General features: G+C 35.9%; 2 protein-coding genes across 13 annotated transcripts in view; one reads left to right on the forward strand and one right to left on the reverse strand.

Moving 5' to 3' along the window:
• Window positions 1–23,216, forward strand: part of LOC105465080 (VRK serine/threonine kinase 2) — a 112,666-nt gene extending 89,450 nt beyond the window's left edge. For 4 of the 6 annotated variants that reach the window (XM_011713305.3, XM_011713303.3, XM_071076739.1 and 1 more), the window contains exons 12-13: window positions 10,093–10,254; window positions 22,878–23,216. In XM_011713305.3, the coding sequence (XP_011711607.2) occupies window positions 10,093–10,254; window positions 22,878–23,216 (501 nt within the window). Of the gene's footprint in view, window positions 1–10,092; window positions 10,255–18,425; window positions 18,475–22,877 lie in introns of those variants that run through there. The other 2 variants (XM_071076740.1, XM_071076741.1) reach the window with 2 other exon arrangements.
• LOC105465079 (FA complementation group L) overlaps window positions 22,777–26,184 on the reverse strand; it is an 83,965-nt gene continuing 80,557 nt past the window's right edge. For 5 of the 7 annotated variants that reach the window (XM_071076746.1, XM_071076745.1, XM_071076744.1 and 2 more), the window contains 2 exons: window positions 24,999–25,115; window positions 23,578–23,688 (listed from right to left, as the gene is read on the reverse strand). In XM_071076746.1, the coding sequence (XP_070932847.1) occupies window positions 23,578–23,688; window positions 24,999–25,115 (228 nt within the window). Of the gene's footprint in view, window positions 23,321–23,577; window positions 23,689–24,998; window positions 25,116–26,184 lie in introns of those variants that run through there. The other 2 variants (XM_011713300.3, XM_011713297.3) reach the window with 1 other exon arrangement.

Raw genomic sequence — 26,184 nt, forward strand, 5'->3', positions numbered from 1 at the left:
ATGAAAAACAAATCTTTGGGGGCATTTGCCTGAATCAAAATGAGGGATGTAAAACTGAAGTAACTTGCTAGTAGTTCTGGGGGCTCCTGAGTTAGCACCGCCAGTCAAATTAGAAGACTGTCTCATCAAGACCATCACAGTCTCTTTATGCCACCCACTAGGATTTAATTTCTAAAATTCACTGAGAGAAACAATATTTCAGTAAGAATGCTTATTGAGCTGAGCTAAAGCTCTAGAATTCCCAGATGGGAATGTTAAAGCCAAGTTGGAAAAGAGCATTACTAAAGGCCCCATTACAACCCTTGAAAAAGCTACTTTTCAAGAGCCAGAGGGTCCTTTTATCCATTTATCAATGACTCCCACCTTATTATGGTGCTTGAGTCATATATACAATATACAGTCATATACTATAATATGTTGTAATAGTGCAGACACTTGGGCATAAGGAGCCCTCCCATCCTTCCTAAATGCTTTACCTAGGCAGAGAAGTAGCTGCAGGTCAGAGCTAAAATGTTCAAGCTATACTGCATGGCAGACAATAAAAGTTTGTCCCTTCATTTACCTTACATCTGAGGCTTCCATAGCATATCCAGAGTTGAGTATGTTATTATTGGTAGTAGTATTATTTGTATAGAATTTAACAGTTTACAAAATTTTTTCCTAAGCTTTAAGTCTCAAAATAATTCTATGAACTTCTCCTTATTTTCTGTATATGAGGATAGTGAAATACAGATTCTTAATTAGAAGGACATTTTTGATTTATTAATTTTTAGGAGTCCAAAGGTGTTCTTGATTTTATAGAACAGTGTGAAGTTCCAATGGAAAATTAAATAAAAACTACCTCATTTTCATAGCTACTTTCTTGAAAATGTCATACATTTGTATAGTATCCTTCTATTATAAGGGATGCCCAGGGTGTTTTCTATATTTACTTTTCTGTCTTTGAGAAAAAGTTTCACTGTGTTCACTGTCATCCACTTCACTCTTACAATTTTAAAAGTTTCCTTAGAAATAGAATTTTCCATAAATTGGCTATCATTTCGTTTAGTAGCTAGAAGTGCCCACGGCAGTGCAACCTAACCATTCAGCCAACTAACAGCAGATCCAGGAGGCATCATCTCTTCCAGGAACCTTCACAGAGGAGTGAATATATTATACCAAATTTTGCTTATACGTCAGAGGCTTCCAGGGCAAAAAATCTTATACCTAAAATGCCTAGCATCTAGGAGGCACTAAAAACTTCAATAATATCTTAGCTAAAAATAAAACTACCAGCAACCTTGCTTCTGGGTATGTATCCAAGGGAAATAAAACCATATGTCAAAGAGGTATCTGCACTCCCATGTTCATCACAACACTATTCACAATAATCAAAATACAGCACAACCTAAGTGTATGTCAGTGGGTGAATGGATAAAGTGTGATCCATAACCACAATATTATTTGTGGTTATAGAATGCATTTTCATTATCCACAAAGTGTATTTTATTTATATATATTGTGTCTGTATGTATATTTATATACATATATATGTATATATGCACACATATACACACATATATACATATATACACACATATGATACACATATACATACATATATACATATATATACACGCACACACACAATGGAATATTATTCAGCCATAAAAAGGAAATCCTGACATTTGCAACATCATGGATGAATCTGGAGGACATTATACTAAGTGAAATAAGCCAGACACAGGACAAATACCGTATGATCTCATTTATATGTGGAATCAAAAAAAAAAAAAAAAAAAAACTTATGAAAGCAGAGCGTAGAACAGTATTTCTCGGGATGAGAGTTGGGGAAAATGGGGAGATGGTAGTCAAAAGGTACAGACTTTCAGTTATAAGATGAATGAGTTCTGGGGATCTGATATACAGCATGGTGACTGTAGTTACTAATACTGTATTGTATTCTTGAAATCTGCTAAGAGAGTAGATCTTAAGTATTCTCACCACACACAAAAAAATGGTGACTATGTGAGGTGATGTGTTAATGACTTGATTGTGGTATTCATTTCACAATGTATACATGTATCAAAACATCATATTGTATACCTTAAATATATATAATTTTTGGGGGGGCGGAGCAAGATGGCCGAATAGGAACAGCTCCAGTCTCCAACTCCCAGCGCGAGCGACACAGAAGACCGGTGATTTCTGCATTTTCAACTGAGGTACTGGGTTCATCTCACTGGGGAGTGCCGGACGATCGGTGCTGGTCAGCTGCTGCAGCCCGACCAGCGAGAGCTGAAGCAGGGCGAGGCATTGCCTCACCTGGGAAGCGCAAGGGGAAAGGGAATCCCTTTTCCTAGCCAGGGGAACTGAGACACACAACACCTGGAAAAGCGGGTAACTCCCACCCCAATACTGCGCTTTAAGCAAACAGGCACACCAGGAGATCATATCCCACACCTGGCCGGGAGGGTCCCACGCCCACGGAGCCTCCCTCATTGCTAGCACAGCAGTCTGTGATCTACCGGTAAGGCAGCAGCGAGGCTGGGGGAGGGGCGCCCGCCATTGCTGAGGCTTAAGTAGGGAAACAAAGCTGCTGGGAAGCTCGAAGTGGGTGGAGCTCACAGCAGCTCAAGGAAACCTGCCTGTCTCTGTAGACTCCACCTCTGGGGACAGGGCACAGTAAACACTAACAAACGCAGCCGAAACCTCTACAGACGCAAACGACTCTGACAGCTTTGAAGAGAGCAGTGGATCTCCCAACACAGAGGTTGAGATCTGAGAAGGGACAGACTCCCTGCTCAAGTGGGTCCCTGACCCCTGAGTAGCCTAACTGGGAGACATCCCCCACTAGGGGCAGTCTGACACCCCACACCTCACAGGGTGGAGTACACCCCTGAGAGGAAGCTTCCAAAGCAAGAATCAGACAGGTACACTCGCTGTTCAGAAATATTCTATCTTCTGCAGCCTCTGCTGCTGATACCCAGGCAAACAGGGTCTGGAGTGGACCTCAAGCAATCTCCAACAGACCTACAGCTGAGGGTCCTGACTGTTAGAAGGAAAACTATCAAACAGGAAGGACACCTACACCAAAACCCCATCAGTACATCACCATCATCAAAGACCAGAGGCAGATAAAACCACAAAGATGGGGAAAAAGCAGGGCAGAAAAGCTGGAAATTCAAAAAATAAGAGCATATCTCCCCCGGCAAAGGAGTGCAGCTCATCGCCAGCAACGGATCAAAGCTGGACGGAGAATTGACTTTGACGAGATGAGAGAAGAAGGCTTCAGTCCATCAAATTTCTCAGAGCTAAAGGAGGAATTACGTACCCAGGCAAAGAAACTAAAAATCTTGAAAAAAAAGTGGAAGAATTGATGGCTAGAGTAATTAATGCAGAGAAGGTCCTAAACGAAATGAAAGAGATGAAAACCATGACACGAGAAATACGTGACAAATGCACAAGCTTCCGTAACCGACTCGATCAACTGGAAGAAAGAGTATCAGCGATTGAGGATCAAATGAATGAAATGAAGCGAGAAGAGAAACCAAAAGAAAAAAGAAGAAAAAGAAATGAACAAAGCCTGCAAGAAGTATGGGATTATGTAAAAAGACCAAATCTACGTCTGATTGGGGTGCCTGAAAGTGAGGGGGAAAATGGAACCAAGTTGGAAAACACTCTTCAGGATATCATCCAGGAGAACTTCCCCAACCTAGTAGGGCAGGCCAACATTCAAATCCAGGAAATACAGAGAATGCCACAAAGATACTCCTCGAGAAGAGCAACTCCAAGACACATAATTGCCAGATTCACCAAAGTTGAAATGAAGGAAAAAATCTTAAGGGCAGCCAGAGAGAAAGGTCGGGTTACCCACAAAGGGAAGCCCATCAGACTAACAGCAGATCTCTCGGCAGAAACTCTCCAAGCCAGAAGAGAGTGGGGGCCAATATTCAACATTCTTAAAGAAAAGAATTTTCAACCCAGAATTTCATATCCAGCCAAACTAAGTTTCATAAGTGAAGGAGAAATAAAATCCTTTACAGATAAGCAAATGCTTAGAGATTTTGTCACCACTAGGCCTGCCTTACAAGAGACCCTGAAGGAAGCACTAAACATGGAAAGGAACAACCGGTACCAGCCATTGCAAAAATATGCCAAAATGTAAAGACCATCGAAGCTAGGAAGAAACTGCATCAACTAACGAGCAAAATAACCAGTTAATATCATAATGGCAGGATCAAGCTCACACATAACAATCTTAACCTTAAATGTAAATGGACTAAATGCTCCAATTAAAAGACACAGACTGGCAAACTGGATCAAGAGTCAAGACCCATCAGTCTGCTGTATTCAGGAGACCCATCTCACACGCAGAGACATACTTAGGCTCAAAATAAAGGGATGGAGGAAGATTTACCAAGCAAATGGAGAACAAAAAAAAGCGGGGGTTGCAATACTAGTCTCTGATAAAACAGACTTTAAACCATCAAAGATCAAAAGAGACAAAGAAGGCCATTACATAATGGTAAAGGGATCAATTCAACAGGAAGAGCTAACTATCCTAAATATATATGCACCCAATACAGGAGCACCCAGATTCATCAAGCAGGTCCTTAGAGACTTACAAAGAGACTTAGACTCCCATACAATAATAATGGGAGACTTCAACACTCCACTGTCAACATTAGACAGATCAACGAGGCAGAAAGTTAACAAGGATATCCAGGAATTGAACTCATCTCTGCAGCAAGCAGACCTAATAGACATCTATAGAACTCTCCACCCCAAATCAACAGAATATACATTCTTCTCAGCACCACATCGTACTTACTCCAAAATTGACCACGTAATTGGAAGTAAAGCACTCCTCAGCAAATGTACAAGAACAGAAATTATAACAAACTGTCTCTCAGACCACAGTGCAATCAAACTAGACCTCAGGACTAAGAAACTCACTCAAAACCGCTCAACTACATGGAAACTGAACCACCTGCTCCTGAATGACTACTGGGTACATAACGAAATGAAGGCAGAAATAAAGATGTTCTTTGAAACCAATGAGAACAAAGATACAACATACCAGAATCTCTGGGACACATTTAAAGCAGTGTGTAGAGGGAAATTTATAGCACTAAATGCCCACAAGAGAAAGCAGGAAAGATCTAAAATTGACACTCTAACATCGCAATTAAAAGAACTAGAGAAGCAAGAGCAAACACATTCGAAAGCTAGCAGAAGGCAAGAAATAACTAAGATCAGAGCAGAACTGAAGGAGATAGAGACACAAAAAACCCTCCAAAAAATCAATGAATCCAGGAGTTGGTTTTTTGAAAAGATCAACAAAATTGACAGACCACTAGCAAGACTAATAAAGAAGAAAAGAGAGAAGAATCAAATCGACGTAATTAAAAATGATAAAGGGGATATCACCACCGACCCCACAGAAATACAAACTACCATCAGAGAATACTATAAACACCTCTACGCAAATAAACTGGAAAATCTAGAGGAAATGGATAATTTCCTGGACACTTACACTCTTCCAAGACTAAACCAGGAAGAAGTTGAATCCCTGAATAGACCAATAGCAGGCTCTGAAATTGAGGCATAATTAATAGCCTACCAACCAAAAAAAGTCCAGGACCAGATGGATTCACAGCTGAATTCTACCAGAGGTACAAGGAGGAGTTGGTACCATTCCTTCTGAAACTATTCCAATCAATAGAAAAAGAGGGAATCCTCCCTAACTCATTTTATGAGGCCAACATCATCCTGATACCAAAGCCTGGCAGAGACACAACAAAAAAAGAGAATTTTAGACCAATATCCCTGATGAACATCGATGCAAAAATCCTCAATAAAATACTGGCAAACCGGATTCAGCAACACATCAAAAAGCTTATCCACCATGATCATCATCCCTGGGATGCAAGGCTGGTTCAACATTTGCAAATCAATAAACATAATCCAGCATATAAACAGAACCAAAGACAAGAACCACATGATTATCTCAATAGATGCAGAAAAGGCTTTTGACAAAATTCAACAGCCCTTCATGCTAAAAACGCTCAATAAACTCGGTATTGATGGAACGTACCTCAAAATAATAAGAGGTATTTATGACAAACCCACAGCCAATATCATACTGAATGGGCAAAAACTGGAAAAATTCCCTTTGAAAACTGGCACAAGACAGGGATGCCCTCTCTCACCACTCCTATTCAACATAGTGTTGGAAGTTCTGGCTAGGGCAATTAGGCAAGAGAAAGAAATCAAGGGTATTCAGTTAGGAAAAGAAGAAGTTAAATTGTCCTTCTTGCAGATGACATGATTGTATATTTAGAAAACCCCACTGTCTCAGCCCAAAATCTCCTTAAGCTGATAAGCAACTTCAGCAAAGTCTCAGGATACAAAATTAATGTGCAAAAATCACAAGCATTCTTATACACCAGTAACAGACAAACAGAGAGCCAAATCAGGAATGAACTTCCATTCACAATTGCTTCAAAGAGAATAAAATACCTAGGAATCCAACTTACAGGGGATGTAAAGGACCTCTTCAAGGAGAACTACAAACCACTGCTCAGTGAAATAAAAGAGGACACAAACAAATGGAAGAACATACCATGCTCATGGATAGGAAGAATCAATATCGTGAAAATGGCCATACTGCCCAAGGTTATTTATAGATTCAATGCCATCCCCATCAAGCTACCAATGAGTTTCTTCACAGAATTGGAAAAAACTGCTTTAAAGTTCATATGGAACCAAAAAAGAGCCCGCATCTCCAAGACAATCCTAAGTCAAAAGAACAAAGCTGGAGGCATCACGCTACCTGACTTCAAACTATACTACAAGGCTACAGTAACCAAAACAGCATGGTACTGGTACCAAAACAGAGATATAGACCAATGGAACAGAACAGAGTCCTCAGAAATAATACCACACATCTATAGCCATCTGATCTTTGGCAAACCTGAGAGAAACAAGAAATGGGGAAAGGATTCCCTATTTAATAAATGGTGCTGGGAAAATTGGCTAGCCATAAGTAGAAAGCTGAAACTGGATCCTTTCCTTACTCCTTATACGAAAATTAATTCAAGATGGACTAGAGACTTAAATGTTAGACCTAATACCATAAAAATTCTAGAGGAAAACCTAGGTAGTACCATTCAGGACATAGGCATGGGCAAAGACTTCATGTCTAAAACACCAAAAGCAACGGCAGCAAAAGCCAAAATTGACAAATGGGATCTCATTAAACTAAAGAGCTTCTGCACAGCAAAAGAAACTACCATCAGAGTGAACAGGCAACCTACAGAATGGGAGAACATTTTTGCAATCTACTCATCTGACAAAGGGCTAATATCCAGAACCTACAAAGAACTCAAACAAATTTACAAGAAAAAAACAAACAACCCCATCAAAAAGTGGGCAAAGGATATGAACAGACATTTCTCAAAAGAAGACATTCATACAGCCAACAGACACATGAAAAAATGCTCATCATCACTGGCCATCAGAGAAATGCAAATCAAAACCACAATGAGATACCATCTCACACCAGTTAGAATGGCGATCATTAAAAAGTCAGGAAACAACAGGTGCTGGAGAGGATGTGGAGAAATAGGAACGCTTTTACACTGTTGGTGGGATTGTAAACTAGTTCAACCATTATGGAAAACAGTATGGCGATTCCTCAAGGATCTAGAACTAGATGTACCATATGACCCAGCCATCCCATTACTGGGTATATACCCAAAGGATTATAAATCATGCTGCTATAAAGACACATGCACACGTATGTTTATTGCAGCACTATTCACAATAGCAAAGACTTGGAATCAACCCAAATGTCCATCAGTGACAGATTGGATTAAGAAAATGTGGCACATATACACCATGGAATACTATGCAGCCATCAAAAAGGATGAGTTTGTGTCCTTTGTAGGGACATGGATGCAGCTGGAAACCATCATTCTTAGCAAACTATCACAAGAACAGAAAACCAAACACCGCATGTTCTCACTCATAGGTGGGAACTGAACAATGAGATCACTTGGACTCAGGAAGGGGAACATCACACACCGGGGCCTATCATGGGGAGGGGGGAGGGGGGAGGGATTGCATTGGGAGTTATACCTGATGTAAATGACGAGTTGATGGGTGCAGCACACCAACATGGCACAAGTATACATATGTAACAAACCTGCACATTATGCACATGTACCCTACAACTTAAAAGTATAATAATAATAAATAAATTTAAAATATATATATATATATATATATAATTTTTATTGTCAGTTATATCTCAATAAAGCTGGGAGGCCAAATCTCATCTAACCCTTTATAACATGGAACACATTTTCACAATAATTGGTAAGTCAGTGTTTTAATAGGATAAAACTGTGTGCAAGAACCATGGGAGACCCTTCGTTTCACACTAATGGTATCAGGTACATTTATTACCAAGATGACTTCAGCGGAAAGTGGCTCAGAAGATGGTGACATAAATTTTCCCAATAGTTTGAGGGTTGAGTGGTGAAAATAAAGAATCCCTGCATGATTAAGAAACATTTCCAACTTTCAGGTTACTGAAAGGCAGTGGTTTTGCCATCCTTTTATAAGCTGGGATCCTGGAGGAGGGTAGAATAGAGTAGTGTTGTGACAATTTAGGTTTAGCCACAAAACACCAGCATTCTTTAAAGCGAAGGAGTGAACACACTTGGCGATAAAAGCTAAAAATTGAGAGACTACAAATTAAGGCTCTGCTTGCCCAGCCAATGTAATTCATTCTCTATTTTGGCACTGACTCCTCCATTATTTCCCCTTTGTGCTGTTCCTATCTTCTGCCCCCTATTTAACTCATGAAAAAAAGGTGATGGCACTTTCTGCTGCTATAAACATGAAGCTGCTGAACAAATACTTCATGTAAGGACCTTCACTGTAGCTTTCAATCTTCCAACAGTGTTGTGGGTTCTGCCCTTCTATTTCTGAGTCTACTTCAAGATTATTGACAGTCAGGCATCTCCCAGATATCACCATGGTGTGAAAAAGAAACCTTAGAGACAGCAAGCTTGTTGTAGAACTTAACCTCTGATACTGGTACACAGTATTCGATGACATGAACTGTTATTCATCTTGCTCAAAGGTTAAACTACCTGCACAAAAATATAAGCAAGATCACAAGCTCCTTTTATATATTCACATTAATTAGGCTCACTTCAATGATAGAAAACTAAGATTTTAATTAATAAGAATTTAAACTACAAAGATATACTGGATATACTCCCAGCAAAGGTTAATAATGAATTCATGTGCAATTTTAAAATGTGACAATTTTCTCTAAAAATGTTGTTTTCAGTAAGCAAGTTATCTGTAGAGATAATTTCTAAAGAGTACATAACAGTGACACTAATTTTATTTTTATTACACTTTAAGTTCTAGGGTACATGTGCACAACGTGCAGATTTGTTACATATGTATACATGTGCCATGTTGGTGTGCTGCACCCATTAACTCATCATTTACATTAGGTATATCTCCTAATGCTCTCCCTCCTCCCTCTCCCCACTCCATGACAGGAACCAGTGTGTGATGTTCCCCACCCTGTATCCAAGTAACCTCATTGTTCAATTCCCACCTATGAGTGAGAACATGTGGTGTTTGGTTTTCTGTCCTTGCGATAGTTTGCTCAGAATGATGGTTTCCAGATTCATCCATGTTCCTACAAAGGACATGAACTCATCCTTTATGGCTGCATAGTATTCCATGGTGTATATGTGCCACATTTTCTTAATCCAGTCTATCATTGATGGACATTCAGATTGGTTCCAAGTCTTTGCTATTGTGAATAGGACCGCAATAAACATATGTGTGCATGCAGTGACACTAATTTTAATTGGTTTTGTCCCACTGATGAGAAAGGGTCTGGATCTTGCCAACGACTGTAGTTTTTCTGTAATGTCCATTTGCTGCTTTCTTCTTTATTTCCTTTTTTAAAGCTTGGCAAGTTTAGAATTTTTAAGAATCTGGATATATATGCATTTTTTAAAGAAATACCAAAAGTTTTCTTTATATATAGTATTACTTACTCTACACCAACAGGTTGATTCACAAAAGGCTGCAACAAGGCAAGTCAACGAGGCACACAATAGGTTAATCAAAAAAAAAGTCCACAGTGAGAGAAGCACTGAGCCCTGTACAACGTGGAAAAAAGTGCAGAAAGAGGAGAAGCTGATTGGATTGATGAACAATGAAGCAGCTCAGGTGAGAGGGTTGTTTGTGTGTGTGTGGTTTTTTTTTTTTTTTAACTTAATGTTACATTAGAATATACCCTTTGGGAATAAAAACATCTTATTTTCTCCTGAGGGCCAAGTTTGTATGGTTTTGTTAAATGAGAAGGGACAGAAAATATCCTAGCCAGCTGATAAAATTAAAGCGGCCAACACCAGTTATCATAGAAACAGAATAGCAGTAAGCACATTTGCGTACAGATCTGATTTCTTTATCCTAAGAATGTAATGAAGTGCACTTAAATTTATTTTGCCATCTATGATCCATTAGGGACTCTTAACGTATTCTATACTTTTACATTGGTTCCTCAAGTCTCACCCTTATAATCAAATATAAGTGAAGTGTTCCCTGTCAATGTGGTTGTATTTTAAAATGATGTATTTTTTACATCACTCAATCATTTGGGCGGATAGTGACTCACCTTTAGCAGATGACTCATTCAAGTAACAGCAAAAATCCTCCCTAATCTAACCTTTTTTGACAACAAGGAGAAGCATACAATGCATTTATATCTGCAGTGAAAAAATATTTAATTTTGTCGAAATGACCAACATTTTATGATTTATATACCATCATTTCCCACAAATGATTTGAGGTAGTTTATAGTATGAAACAGGATAATTTAATACCCCACCTTGTATACCCTACCACAAGAAAAATTGATATATCAGGCAGCTGGGATGTTAATCACTAAACTGAGCATTGAATTTGGCTCTGAACTTCTTGACAGCCGAGGCAAAAATTAGAAGCATAGTATTTATGCATTCTTCAGCCAGCCAGCAAGCCTACAAGTTTATCCAGAGACAGAAGTGCTTGTTTTAGTACTAATAGCAATCTTTTACATTTATTCTAGTATAAAATAGTGGCATTATTTGTTGTTTCATTTTAAATTTATGTAAAGAACTACTTCACTTAGGCATATTTTAGTTCCTATTTGTAAAATTAAAGGCAAATCGTGCTTGGTAACAAAACTTAGAGATTCTAAAAATCTCTGGTTGAGAGATTTTTTGTCATCCCTTACTTAAGTCCACCAAAATCACCTGGTGTACAGGAATAGGGAGGCACTATTAAAATACTGATGCAAAGAAATTGATTCATTTTTGGCTGTGGTGGCAATGAGATATGTATATATAGATTTTATAACTTCGGAAACTCTTGGTTCTTTTCTCCAGTCAGTCCTCTTCCCCCAGGGAATGTTCTGCCATTTTGATTCTCATCACTAGATTAGATTTGCCTCTTCTAGAATTTCATAAACATGCAGTCATATAGTATGCATTAATTTGGGCCTGGCTTCTTTCACTCAGTGTGTTTTTTGAGATTTATCCGTGTTCATGCATGTATTAGTAATCTGTGTTTTCCATTGCTGATTAGTACTCTATCGTATAACGGTATCATAGTTCACATGTCCATTGTATAACGACATCATAATTCACAAGTTCATTCTTCTATTAATGGACATTTGGGCTACTCCTCATTTCTGGCCATCACAAATATAGTTGCTGCGAACATTCTGGCACAAATCCTTCTATGAATGTGTTTCATTTCTCCTGAGATGTAGAATTGTTGGGTCGTAGGGCAGGTGTATGTTCAATTTTACAAAGAGCTGACAAATAGTTCTTGAAAGTACCATTCTGTACTCCCACCAGTAATGTACAAGAGTTCTGGCCACTCTGCACCCTCCCCAATATTTGGTATTGTCACTCTTTTTAATTTTAGCCATTCTAACGTGTATTAGTGTATTATTGTGGTTCCAATTATTCACCTAATGTCTACTTAAGTTTGAGCACTTTCACATGTTTTTACTGACCATTCATATATCTGTTCTTATAAAGTTTCTTTTTGAGTGTTCTAATTTTTACTTGGATATTTGTCTTTTTATTGTTAAGCCATAGGCGTCCTTATCAGATATCTGTATTATGGACATCCTTTCCTACCATGTGGCCTGCCTAATCATTTAATTCATAGTGTCTTAGGATGAGCAGAAGCTTTTTATATTATTTGTTATTTTTATTTGAAGTTCAATTTATCAATCTTTTCTTTAATTAGTTTGTGGGTTTTTTTTTTCTTTAAAGATACCTAAGAAACCTTTGCCTACCTCAAGGTCACAAAGCTATTTTGCTATATATTTTTATAGAAGGCTCATGGTTTTAGCTTTCATTGTTGGTTCTACAAGCCATCTCAAATCAATTCATGTGTATTCTGTGAGGTGGGGGTTGAGATTCTCTTTTTCATGTAGCTTGCACCATCATTTATTGAAAAGATTTTCCTAATGAGTTTCTTTGGAGCCCTTTTCAAAAGTGAGCTAACAGTGTAAGTGTGGGCCTATTTCTGGGCTCTATTTTCTTCTACTTGTCTCTCCTTACACCAACACCACACTGCATCAATTACTGTCGCTTTACAGCAAGTTCTGAAATTAGAATAGTTCTTGATTTAATCCTTTTATTTTCTTTCAAAAATGTATTGGCCATTTTAGGTCCTGGTCTTCTCCTCCATAAAATTTAAGAAGCAGCTTGTTAGTTTCCACCAAAAAAATGCACAGTGGGATTTTGATTGGGAGTACATTAAGTCTAAAGATCAGTTTATGGAGAACTGGCATCCAACAGTGTCAAAAACTCCAGTGCATAAACCTGGTACTTCTCTGCATTTATGTGGAACTTCCCTGCATTTATGTGGATTTTCTTTAACTTCTCTCAACAATGTTTTGTAGTTTTTAGTGTAGATGTCTTATTCATCTTCCATTAAAATTATCTCTAAATATTTTGATCCCATTTTAAGTACTAATTTTCAAAATTTCATATTCCAGTTATTTGTTGCTGGTATATAGAAATATAATTTATTTTCTCTATCAATATTTGATATACAATATAATCATGTATCTTGGGATCTTTCTAAATTTACTTATTCGTTCCAGTAGGTTTCATTATTTTTTAAATAGATTCTTAGGACTTTCTACGTAGTTAATGATGTCTATGAATAGAGACAGTTTTTACCTTTTCCTTTCCAGTATATGTCTTTTATTTATTTTTTGTTGTTGTCTTATTACACCTGCTAGCAGCTCTAGTATTACATTGAATAGAAGTTGTGGCCATCCTTGCTTTGTTCCTGATATTAGGAAGCTGTTGGCTTTTTTCTAAATGCCCTTTATCAGGCTGAGGAAATTTCACCGTATTTGTTGAAAAATAAATGTAAATAATGAATGAGTATTAAATACTGTTTTGAGATTTCTTGAGATGATCGTATGATTTTTTCCCTTTACTAGTATGATGAATTACATTGATTTTTGAATGTTAAATCAACCTTTTATTTCTGGGATAAACCCCCACTTAGGCATGATGTGTTTTCCTGCTGAATTCTGTTTGCTGAATTCCAACTCAGTTCCTGCTGAATTTCAGTTCCATGGAAGGTTTTTATGCCTAGACTGATGAGAGATACTGGTCTGTAATTTTCTTTCTTTTTTTTTTTTTTTTTTTTTTTTTGCAAAGTGAAAGCAAGTTTATTAAGAAAGTAAAGGAATAAAAGGATGGCTACTTCATAGACAGAGCAGCTGTAATTTCTTTTCTCATAATATCCTTGTATGGTTTTGTTTTCAGGGTCATTATGAATTACACAAGTTGGAAGTGTTCCCCTCTGTTTTCAGAAAATGTTTTTGTAAGATTTGCCCTTCTTAAATGTTGGATAGAATTTAGCAAGAAAACCATCGGGGCCGATAATTTGTTGTAGGAAATTTTTTAACTGCATATTTACTTTCTACAATATATAGAGTGATCATTAGATATTTTTTCTTCTTGTGTCAGTTTTATATTTGTGTTTTTCAAGGAATTTGTCCATCTCATCTAAGTTTTCAAATTTATCAGCACTAAGTTAGAATATTCTTTATTATCCCTTTACCATCACCAATATCTACATTGATGTTCCCTCTTTCAGTCCTGATAATGGTAACTTTTGGTTTATTTCTTTTTTTCCTAATAGTCTAGCTAAGGGCTTATCATTTTCATTGATCTTCTCAAAGACCAGCTTTGGTATTTTTTTTTTTTTCAAAGATCAACTTTGGTTTTGTTGATTTTTTTTTTAATCCTACCATTGATATGTTTTCTATTTCACTAATTCTTTATCATTTCCTTTATTCTACTTATTTTGGTTTTAATTTATTCTTTCAAGCTTCATAAGGTGAAAGTTTAAATCACTAATTTCTTCCTTCATTTTTTTTTCTAATGTATATAGTTAAACCTATAAATATGTAAGCTGTGCTTTGGCTGTCTGTGTTTCACAAATTTTGATATGTTGTGTTTTCATTATTATTCAGTTCAATATATTTTCTAATATCCCTTGATTCATTTGATCCATGGGTTATTTATTAGTATGTTATTTAATTCGTAAGTATTTTTAAGGTTTACTGGGTATCTTTCTTGTCACTGATTTCTAATTTAATTTTGTTGTCATCAGAACACATCCTGTATTATTGCAATCTTTTAAAATTCATTGAAACTTATTTTGTCACCCAGGAAAAGGCCTCGTTTAGTGAATGTTCCTTGTATACTTACGAAGTTGGGGGTTAAGTTGTTTAATAGTGTTCAAATCTTATATATTTACTGTTTTATTTTGTCCTCTTATCATTTAATGACAAAGGAATGTTACAGTCTCCAACTGTGATTGTGAATTTATCCATTTGTCTCTTCTATACATTTTTGCTTCATAGATTTCGATGCTGTTATTAGGTATATGGAGATTTAGTAGTTATATGTTCTTGGTTAACTGTCCTGTTCATCATTCTGAAATATCTTTCTTTATATCTGTTAAATACTCTATCTTTAATTCTACTTCATCTGACTTTTAACAGTTCCAGCCTTCCTATGATTAATATTTATACATTGTATCCATTTCCATCCTTTGTTTAATCCACCTGTGTCTTTCTATCTATGGCTTTTGTAGCTACCATATAGTTGAGTCTCTCTATTTTTAAAATCTGGCAAACACTATATTTTATTTGCTCCATTTCTATTTCATGTAACTATATTTGCTCCATTTCCATTTGAGGTAACTATTGATATAGCTGGGTTTAATCTACCATTATGCAATTTGCTTTCTTTTTGCCCCATTTGTTCTTTGTCCCTTTTTACCTCCCTCTTGCTTTATTTTGGACTAATTGAGAATTTTTTTTTAACTGCGACTGTGCTTGTTCTTTTTTTTTTTTTTTGGTGATCACTCTAGAACAAGGGGTCAGTCAACTCCATAGCCTATGGGCCAAATTCAGCCAACCACTTATTTTTGTAAATAGTTTTATTGGAACATAGCCATACTCATTCACTTACATATTGTATTTGATTGCTTTTGTTCCATAGTGGCAGAGCTGAGTAACTGCAACAGAACTGTATGGTTCAAAAAGCCTAAAATATTTACTCTCAGGCATTTTACAAAACAAGTTTACAAATCCCTGCTCAGAACAATCCTGCCTAATAGAAATATAATACAAGCCACATATGCAATTTTAAAAATTATACTAGCCACATTTCAAAAAGTAAAAAGAAACAGGTAGAATCTATTTTAATATCATCCTCTGATTAAACTAATATCCACAATGGTATAATCAGAATAATATTACTGAGATATTTTACATCTTTTATAGTAATTGCACATCTCAGTTATAACTAGCCATATTTCAAGGGCTCAAGTCATATTAGACAGCATGGCTCTAGAAATTACCATGTGCACATTTAACTGATCATATTACATTCTATCTTGACTTAATGTGTAAGAACCTTACAATATATACTTCCCTTTATCCCTCATTGTGCTATTGTTGTTATACATTTTGCTTTTACATGTGTAATATATTTCAGAATGCATTGTTATTGTTGCTTTAAGGAGTTATTTTTCATTTTAAAAAAATTAAGAAAGGAAAAAGAAAAAAAGTCTTAACATACCCCAATATTTATAGTTATTGAAATTCTTTATTCCTTCAATAGATCTTAGTTTGGTATCATTCCTCTTCAGCCTGAACAAATTCCTTTAACATTTATTGTAGTATATATTTCCTGGAATCTAATTCTGTCACCTCTTGTCAGTCTGAAAATATTTATATTTCACCTTCACTTTTTTTGTAGTAGTAGTGGATTTACATTTTATTCCCGCATTTCTTTTTTTAAGTTTATTTTGAAGTAATTGTAGACTCCAAAATTGCAAAAATACATACAGCCTACATATACCCTTACCTACCCTTTCACCCAACTCCTGCAAATGAAAACACTTTACATAACCATAATTTTACAAAACAGGAAATTGATATTTATATACTACCATAAAATACAGACTTTATTAGGATATCACCAATTTTGACACATACTCGTGCACGTCTGTGTTCCTTAGAGATTTTATTACATGTATGGAGTAACCACAATTATCCTACAGACCTGTTCCATGACCACGTAGGAATTGCTCATGCTATAGTGACACCCTCTTCCCAATCCTAATCCTCAAAAAGCAGTGGGTTTATTCTGCATCACTATAATTTTATCATTTTGATTATATCATATAACTCAAATCTTACGATATGTAACTTGTTCAGACTGACTTTGTTTCATTCGTCATCATGCCCTTGAAATCTATCCAAGTTCTGTGTAGATCAGCAGTTCATTCCTTTATTGCTCAGTAGTAATCTGAAGTATGGATATACCATTGAAGAACATTTGGTTTCTTTCCAGTTTTTGGCCATTCACTGTTTAGTAGGTTAGCTGTAGACATTTTTGTAGATGTTTTCTCTATAAAGTTGAGGAAGCTCCCCTCCATTTCTAATGTACTGAGAGTTTTCATCATGAATAGGTGCTGAATATTGTCAGATGCCCTTTCTGTATCAATATGATCATATGATTTTTCTTCTTTAGGCTGTTACCATGGTGGATGGCACTGGTTTGTGGCTGAATATTGAACTAGTCTTCCATCCCTTGAATCAACCTCACTTTGTCATTGTATATTATTCTTTTTATATGTTGCTGGATTTAATTTGCTAGTATTTTAATGAGGAAGTTTACATCTGTGTTCATGAGAGCTGATGTCTGTTGTTTTCTTTTTATTCTACTGTTTTTGTTGGTTTTGGTGTCAGGGTAATGGTGACCTTATGAATTGGGAAGCCTTCCTCCTCCTCTTAACTTCTGGAAGAAAATGTATAGAATTGAACTTGTTTCTTTTTCACATGTTTTGCAGAATTCTCTAGTGAAACCATCTGGGTCTGGAGATTTCCTTTTTAGCTATGAATTCAATTTCTTTAGTAAGACTATTCAGATATTTATTTCAAGAGTAGGCAAACTTTTCTGTAAAGAGCCAGATGGTAAAAATTTAGGTTTTGCAGGTCATATGGACTCTTGTCACAACTATTTATCTCTTGCATTTTTATTATTTCATCTTGAGTTAGTTTTGGTAATTTGTGATTTTTCCAGGAATTGGTCCATTTCATCTGAGCTATCAAATTTTTGTTGGTATAATTATTCATAGTATTCCTTTCTTTAAATCCCTTAAATGCCTGTGGGGTCTGTAGTGATACTTGTTTCTTCCCAGATACTGGTAGTTTGTGTTTTCTTTCTCTGTCAGTCTTGCTAATTTATCATTCTTATTGGTCATGTCACAGAACCAGCTTTTGATTGATTCTTCTGTATTTTTTAATTGCCAATGTTATTGATTTCTGCTCTAATTTCTATTTCTTTCTGCTTGCTTTGGATTTCTTTTAAATTGTTTTAAATTCTTTTTTGACAAATATAATTGTATATATCATATCTATGGGGTACAGTGTGATGCTTTGATATATGTCTACATTGTGGAATGTTTAACTCACACTAATTAACAAATCCATCATGTCACATACTTGTCATTTCTTTTTATAATTTCTTGGGGTGGAAACATTATTAAATTGGGACTTTTTGTCTTTTCTAATATAAGTATTTAGTATTATAAATTTCCCTTCTAGCATGACATTAGCTATGTCCCACATTTTGATATGTTGTATTTTCATTTCCATTCAGTTCAACGTATTTTTTAATTTTCCTGGTGTCTCTGACTCATTTAAAGCATTCTTTAAATTTTAAAGCATTTGGAGATTTTCCTATTCTTTCTTTCCTTCAGCTTGATCTTGGTCTATTTTCTTCCCTTTTTTCCAGTTTAGGTAGACGCTTAGACTACTGATGTGAACCCACTATTTTTTATAATGTACGTATTCCATGCTATAAATGTCCTGCTAAACCCTGTTTGTACTGCATCCTGTAAATATTTATACATTTTAATTTTGTTCAGTTCAAAATATTTTATATTTCCCCTTGAGACTTTTAATACCTTAATTATTTAGAAATGTGTTAATTTCCAAGTATCTTGTTTTGGTTTTTTTTTTTCAGTTATTGATTTCTAGTTTGATTATATTGTGGTCTGACAATGTAAATCTGTTAGGGTTTTATGGATAGGATATGACGGTCTGCCTGTTTGAATGTTCCAGATGCAGTTGAAAAGAACATGTATTTTCCTGTTTTGGGATGAAGTACTCTATAAATATCAGCTAGATCCCATTATCTTGTGATGTTACTAATTTATTTTATATTCCTGCTGATTTTCAGTCTAGTAGTTATATCAATTACTGAGAACAGAGCTTTCTAGTTAGGGAGATGTGCAGTGCCAACTCTTTGCTGTTTGTTTAATGCACAGCAGGCATGGTCAAAAGGGCAAGCACCTCTCGTTTCTAAGGCCAGTGTGGAGGGTTGCTGTTGCTCTGATGCTTGCTCAATGCAAGGTGGAGAAGGTTGGTAGGACTCTACTACGGTATATACAGTGTCTGGTGGGGAGGAACAGGCTATATGGCTCTGCCTTACAGTTTTGGTAGTCTCTGGTGGGAAGGAAGGGAGACCATCTCAGTGGTACAGGCTGGGAAAGGTTGTCAGAGCTCTCTCTCACAATTTCCCTAACACCCAATGGCATAGGGTATCACCTTGTTAGTGTGGGGACGGTCAACAGGGCTCTACCTGTCTCCACAGTGCTTGATAGGGTAAGGGTAGGTGTGCTCCCTGGTTAGTATACAGTGGTGATACTCAACTGGACTGTACCCTCCCTCTTCCCCTCTGCCCTCATCCCCCTCCCCGCCCCATTTCCACAGCACCTGGAGAGAAGTAAGCTGCAGCTTCTTTCATGGTGTTCACCTAGGGTACAGCAGGTATAAAAGGATTCTGTCCTATAGACCTGTCCTCCCCCAGGGCTACTGGTTAGAGCATGTTTTTCATGGCTTTTTTTTTTCTTCAGTCTGTGCATATTGCTGTTTTCACACTGCAGGCTCTTTTATGGCCCAGGCTGGGGTAATAGGAGGTACTAAAGTACATGGTGGGTGGAGACTCAAGGGAAGGTCATTTTTAGAATTTTCAGTGTTTTGATAGGTGCTTTTTGTCCACTCTTTAATTAATAGAATAAGGTAGGATGCTTACTCTTTCTTGTCTAGAACTGGATGCCCCTCACTTTGATTTTGAAGGCTTCATTGAATATGGACTCTTTTCTTTCAGAACTTTAAAAAGGATGTTTCCATCTTCATAGGTCTGGTGTTTTTTTTTCTCTGCTAAGAAGTTAGCAGTTATTCTTATTGACCCATTTATACTGTATTTCTTTATGTGGCTTTCAAGATTTGCTTGTTATCTTTGGTTTTGTAAGGATGGCTGTCTTTATTGTTTTTTGGGTTCGTTGAGCTACTTTTATCTATGGGTTGATATTTATCTTCAAACTGGAAAGCTTTTGTATGATTTCATCAGTTTGTTTCTTGCCTTAATCCCTATTTCTGTGAGTTCCAAATACATGCATGTTAGAATACTTTACCTTTTTCATAGGCAGCTGAGTAACTATTTTTTTAAAATCAGTCGTTTATGTTGCTGTACCTCAGATTGTTTTGTTTTGTTTTTTGCCTGACCTCTAGTTGATTATCACATCAGCTGTTAAACCTAGACAATGAATTTTTCATGTTATACTTTGTATTTTTCAGTTCCACAAGTGTATTTCTTTGTATGTTAAGATTCCACCTCCCTCCCCCATCTGTTCATTAATTATGTTCAACTTTAATTCCTTGAACATATTTATGTAGATGTTTTATAGTCCTTGTTTGATAATTTTACCATCTGGATCAGCCCTGAATCTCAATTTTTTCTCCTGGTTATGGGTCATATTTTCTGCATCTCATGTGTAGTAGTTTTATTGTATCCTGAAGAATTGTGGATGCTGTGGTCTTTAGACTCCAGATTTTATTGCATTCCTTTGAAGAGTTTTAAGTTTAGTTCTGGCAGACAGTTAACTGACTGGTGATTTAACTTGATCATTTCATAACTTCTGTTCAGGCTTTTTGGTCTAGTCTGCAGTAAATCTTAAATTATGGCCTTTCTTAGGTCTGTGTTATTTTCCTTTCCTCCACTACCATGGCCTTGTTTTAGATTCCTAAGTTATTTCATATATTTTGACTAATTTTGTTTTGTATTTATTTATGGGTTGTCACAACAGAAGGGGAAATCGGGTATCAATTTTTCATGGCCAGAGCGGAAGTAGTGTTGGTATTTTTCATAGCTTCCCAGTTGATTCTGATGTGCATTCAAAGTTAATAACTATTCTAATGCAGGGTTTCTTGACAACAGCACTATTGACATTTGGGAGCTGGGCTGTTATTTGTTGTGGGGGTGCTGTCCTGTGATGTAGGATGTTTTGCATCATTCCTAGTATTTATTAGGTGTCACTAGTACCTCCTCCTAGTTGTAACAACCCAAAATGTCTCCTCTGTGGGGCATAATCAACCCAGCCTGAGAACCAATGCTCTATCGAGAATATTGCATTGCCTTGAGCCCTTGCTACTCAAAGTGGGGTGTGCAAACCAGCTGTATTGGCATCATCTGGAGCTTCTCAGAAATACAGAATCTCAGGTCATACTCCTAGACCTTTTGAATGAGATCTGCATTTTAACAAGTTATGATGATCTGTTTGCTTTCTAATACTCAAAATGTCATAGACCAGGGGTCAGCAAACCTTTTCTTTAAAAGGCCAGAAAGAAAACATTTTCAGTTTACTTTCCATACAGTTTTTGTCAGAAATATTCAACAATGCCATTGTAGTGCAAAAGCCCACATAGACAGTACATAAACAAATTGATGTGCCTGTGTTCCAATAAAACTTTATTCAAGAAACAGGCAACTAGCCAAGCCAAATTTTGTCGACTCCTGTTATAGACTCCCAATCAGACCTCTCAGTGTACTGAAGACAACAGGTGGTTAAATTCTTTGATGAGTGCCTTCCCGTATGATGTCATTTGCTGATGTTCAAGAGAGATTAAGTGTATAGGTTACACAGTAGATGCTTCTGGAAATTACAGTAGCTTGACTTCTATCTTTACCTAAGTGGAGATATCTTCCAACCTTCCACATGTGAGCTATATGTAAATGCTGCTCTTATTACCTTACCCTTTAGAAATACATGATTTGATAGCATAATTATTTTTATTTGTATTATGCTTTAATAGGCCCACTGGAGTAATTATTCACTTCTTTTGCTTTAGTTAATAAAGCTGACCAACTTATGAAAAACTGCATTAATGTGACTTTGTTAGCTCAGAAAGAATAGTTTAAAGTGAGTTATTTACTCTCAATTTATTTCTTTTTCATAGGAAAGCTAATCTTTAAAACATCCTTTGTTTTATGTAGGACTCCTTTCTGACACTTCGAAAACCCTGTATGTAGAAAGAGGAGGGCTGTTTGAAGGGTGGCAGTTTAAAGGTTGAGAAGGTAGTAGCTATTAGAATGATGGACAGTGAACAAGCTTAAAGTATTTTGCTTTGTTTTATAAATTTCTCCTCTTGATAAATGGTGCTGAGAGGGCATGCCAGAGGTCACCAAAGGGAAGCAGAAAAACCCGACTTTCAGCCAGTTAAGTGGTGATCAGGAAACTGATTCCTGGGACTTTGGCCAACAGGAATGATGAAAACATAGAAGTAGCTCCCGAAACTTGCATAAGTAACCAGTTAATTTGTTTTATATTAATATCACTTAATTTGTTTTATATTATTATCTATTCAGTCTATAGTGGTTAGTCTGTATAGCTTTCCAAGAGACATAACACTATATCTACCCCGAGGCAGTTTTCTTTGGCTATGTACAGCCTCATCCTTTACTCACTGTACAGCAGACATCACTTCTCAGTTGCCATGGAATCAAAAGGTTAAGAATCACATTAATGACCAAAATATTTCTAATTATGGCTGTCTTACACCTTACACCTTTAAGATTAAGCCCAATTTTTTGGTTTTGCCAAGGAAATTCATTTTTCATATTCTATCCTATTTTTAGATTATAAATTATTTAAGAGATGTCTCACTTATGTGGTTTAAAAGAACCACTCAAATTATATCCAGATTTGCTTGCTGGATGTTTATAAACTCTCAAAAAGTATAAATCTTAAAATCTAAGATCTTTACCTAAAAATTACTTCTCAGTAAAAATAACACGCAAAAACTTGATATTGTATAACATTTTATTTAGCATTCTTATACATTACACAAAATAAATACTTGGATAACTCACATCTAACAAACTATACATGTATTTTTGCCATAGGAAAGCACAAGGATAAGAGAGAAATATCAAGAGTCTCAAGAACTTTTGAATGAAGCAAACAGTTTCCCACAAAAATTCAACTATAGACAATTCCCAAACTCATTTTATGAACCTCATCAAGATTTTACCAGTCCAGATATATTCAAGAAGTCAAGATCTCCATCTTGGTATAAATACACTTCTACAGTCAGCACGGGGATCACAGAAAGTTCAACTGGACTTTGGCCTACAATTTCCCAGTTTACTCTTAGTGAAGAGACAAACACAGATATTTATTATTATGGCATCATCATACCTGTCCTTTTGATGTTAGTATTGCTTGCTTTATATTTTCTCTGAAGATATCAAAATTCCTTTTGATAATTTTTTAAGTTTCCAGCTCTTCATCAAAATGTTATATTCTTATTTCAGTGTTTCCTCCCAGACATTTTTAAGGTAATTGGCTTTAAAAAGAGAACACATTTTAAGAAAGTTTATGGACACTCTAAAAAATAAAATTGCTTTATTCTAGAAATAGTGTCATAGCACAGTTTGGAAAACACTTTTCTGAAGTTTCAGATCACCTAGGAAATCTAGAAAAGGAGTGTAATGTTTTTGATCAGAGAATTTGAAAAATAAAAATAAAGAATAATGAGTTTCAAAAGTTTTAGATAAGCTGATATGCTATATAGATCTGTATTCTAGAACATATTATTGAAAGCTAGGACATTTTATGAGATGTGATTAACAATTTGCTTACCTTACTACAATATGGACATTCACCAAATATGATGTTAAAACTCTGTCTACTAGTTAGTAGTCCTCTCAGCCACTGCAAATTTTAAAAGATAAAGGAGAAGCGTCAGCATGATTACAAATTACAGATACTCCAAATGTCACTCCCTTTGTTTTAAAGTGCATTATCTTTTTATTCCAGAAGACTTTGCTTTTTTGTTTTGCAGGAGTAAGGGGTATATTTCCTGAGCCAATAGCAGACTATTGATATGTTGAACAACAAGGGAAATCAACATGGAATTGAAAGTCTAAACCACTGGTTTATAACCAGATTATGGGCTCCTTTAAGAATTTGATGAGAATTATGCATTTTCTTTATCCCCAGAATAGACATACATAAAAATAATGCATACAACTTCCTGGTGTTCATAGACCTTCCCTAAACCCATTAATCACAAATAAACAACTCCTGCTGTTAAAAGATACTATAGGCTCTTGAAAATTTCCTTCTTAGTTCTGGTCTTAATCACTAACAGTAGGTTAATTTTCAACCCACTGATTACAAGCATGAGCCAGTGAATTTTTTAAAATTAAATGAATATTCATAATTACAAAAGAAAGCATGTGTTCCCTTAGAGTATTTCTGTAATTTGACCTGATATTTTATGATTTTATATAAGGTAAATAGATGTCTCTGCCTAAGTTCTCCATTGGCAAAGTACAGATGGCACCAGCTGCTACCTCTAATCACAAAAGTAAAGATATGATATAAAGGCTGAAACTGAAGGCAACATACAATTGCACGGTGTTCTGTATATAGCTGCACACAGTTTATCATCTATCAACTAGGCCCTAAAGTGAAGCAAATGACTAAAGACAGGAATGAAAGTAGACTTCACATATAGTAAATAAAGTGGCATTGCCTGAGTGCTGTGAGATATTCAGATCACAAAAGGCATTCTTCTCAACATGAAAAGTAGTATTATTGGATATATTCTATTCTTAAATGTAGCCTGAAAAGTAATAGGTACTACATAGTGCTAATTTCATTTTCACTTTATTGCTGCCACTTTCAACCACCTCCACCTTGGGTAAATCTATGACGTTTACACTGTGGTAACAAGGTATTTATAGAAAGATTCCAATGTACCATCAATTTAATTTGTTGTGTGTTAATAAGCTAGTCCATGAATATATCCTGGATAGATTTTCTCCCTTCTTGGATACTTCAGGACATTTCTCCACTCATTAGTAACTGTGATGAAGAAATGAAGCACATAAGCATCTGGAATAAACTGGTAAAAGGAGTTAATGGCAAAAGAGAGGGTCACTATTGACTAAACAGATTTTAGATTCTGTTATGTTGTGTTATCTGAAGAAAGTCTTGACAATGTTTTTATTTTTTACCTCATATAAGCATATTTGATGGAAAGGTTGTCCACACTGGGAATTATCACACACTTGATCAGGAATGGCACCGTCAAGTTGATAAGCATAACAAATTCCACAATCCATAGTAAAATCCTTCAAAAGAAAAATATTTATAAAAAGCATATGTGTCTCACTTATTCGTTGTACATATTTGGGAGGGTATGTGTGATATTTTGATACATGTATACAATGTTTAATTATCAAATCAAGATAATTTAAGATACTCATCACCTTAAATGTTGGGAACATTACAATTCTCCTATTTTAGAATATGAAGTCACCTATGTGTTTAAAACACAAGGTAAGATCAGGAAGAATGTTGTATAAGTACACTTTTTATAAAAGTGACTATATTGCTGTATTATTGGAAATATAATTACATTACTATTTAACACCTAGCAAAGCTACTGTAGAATGTTTCCTTTTTCACTAACATATACACAGCTAGGCTAAAAAAGAGAATCCATTTTTGGCTGGCAAGATGTTTGGGCATTAGTAATTTTCCCATATCATACATTGATATAATGTCCCTGATAGTATTTAAAGATAGGAATTGACATTAGCTAGTAATTAGTAAACAGCACAATTCTGTAACTAAAGGAAAAAGAAACTCACCACCATTTAGTAGTCTACAACCTTAGCAGCCTTGTCAAAAATCAATTCTAAGTTTATTATTTTTGCAATATAGTGGTATCTATTCAATTTTGAGAAACTATACTGCTTCACAAACACTTATATCAAGTTAATCAGTACTTCAGCCATCCATAAACAGACTGTGTAGAAAAGCCAAACATCTCATTAGCTACTTTGGACCTTTCCCCTTATTTTTAATAAATGACTGTCATTAATGACTTCACTACTGAAGACCATAAAAAAAGTGTACAGTTGACCCTTGAATAACATGGGTTTGAACTGCACAGGTCTACTTATACACAGATTTTTTTTTCAACCAAATGCCGATCAAAGCTACAGTACTGACAGGATGCAGAACCTGTGTTTATCTGAAATCTGTGTATTCAGAGGGCCTACTTTTTTCTATATATGGGTCCCACAGGGTAACTGTGGAACTTGAACGTCTGGATTTTGGGGCAGCCCGGAAATCAATCCCCCTGTTCCAAGAGACAATTGTACTTAACAACCAATCAAAGGTAAACAAGTTTTT

Source organism: Macaca nemestrina, chromosome 13, assembly GCF_043159975.1.
Source record: "Macaca nemestrina isolate mMacNem1 chromosome 13, mMacNem.hap1, whole genome shotgun sequence".
Classification (NCBI taxonomy): domain Eukaryota; kingdom Metazoa; phylum Chordata; class Mammalia; order Primates; family Cercopithecidae; genus Macaca; species Macaca nemestrina.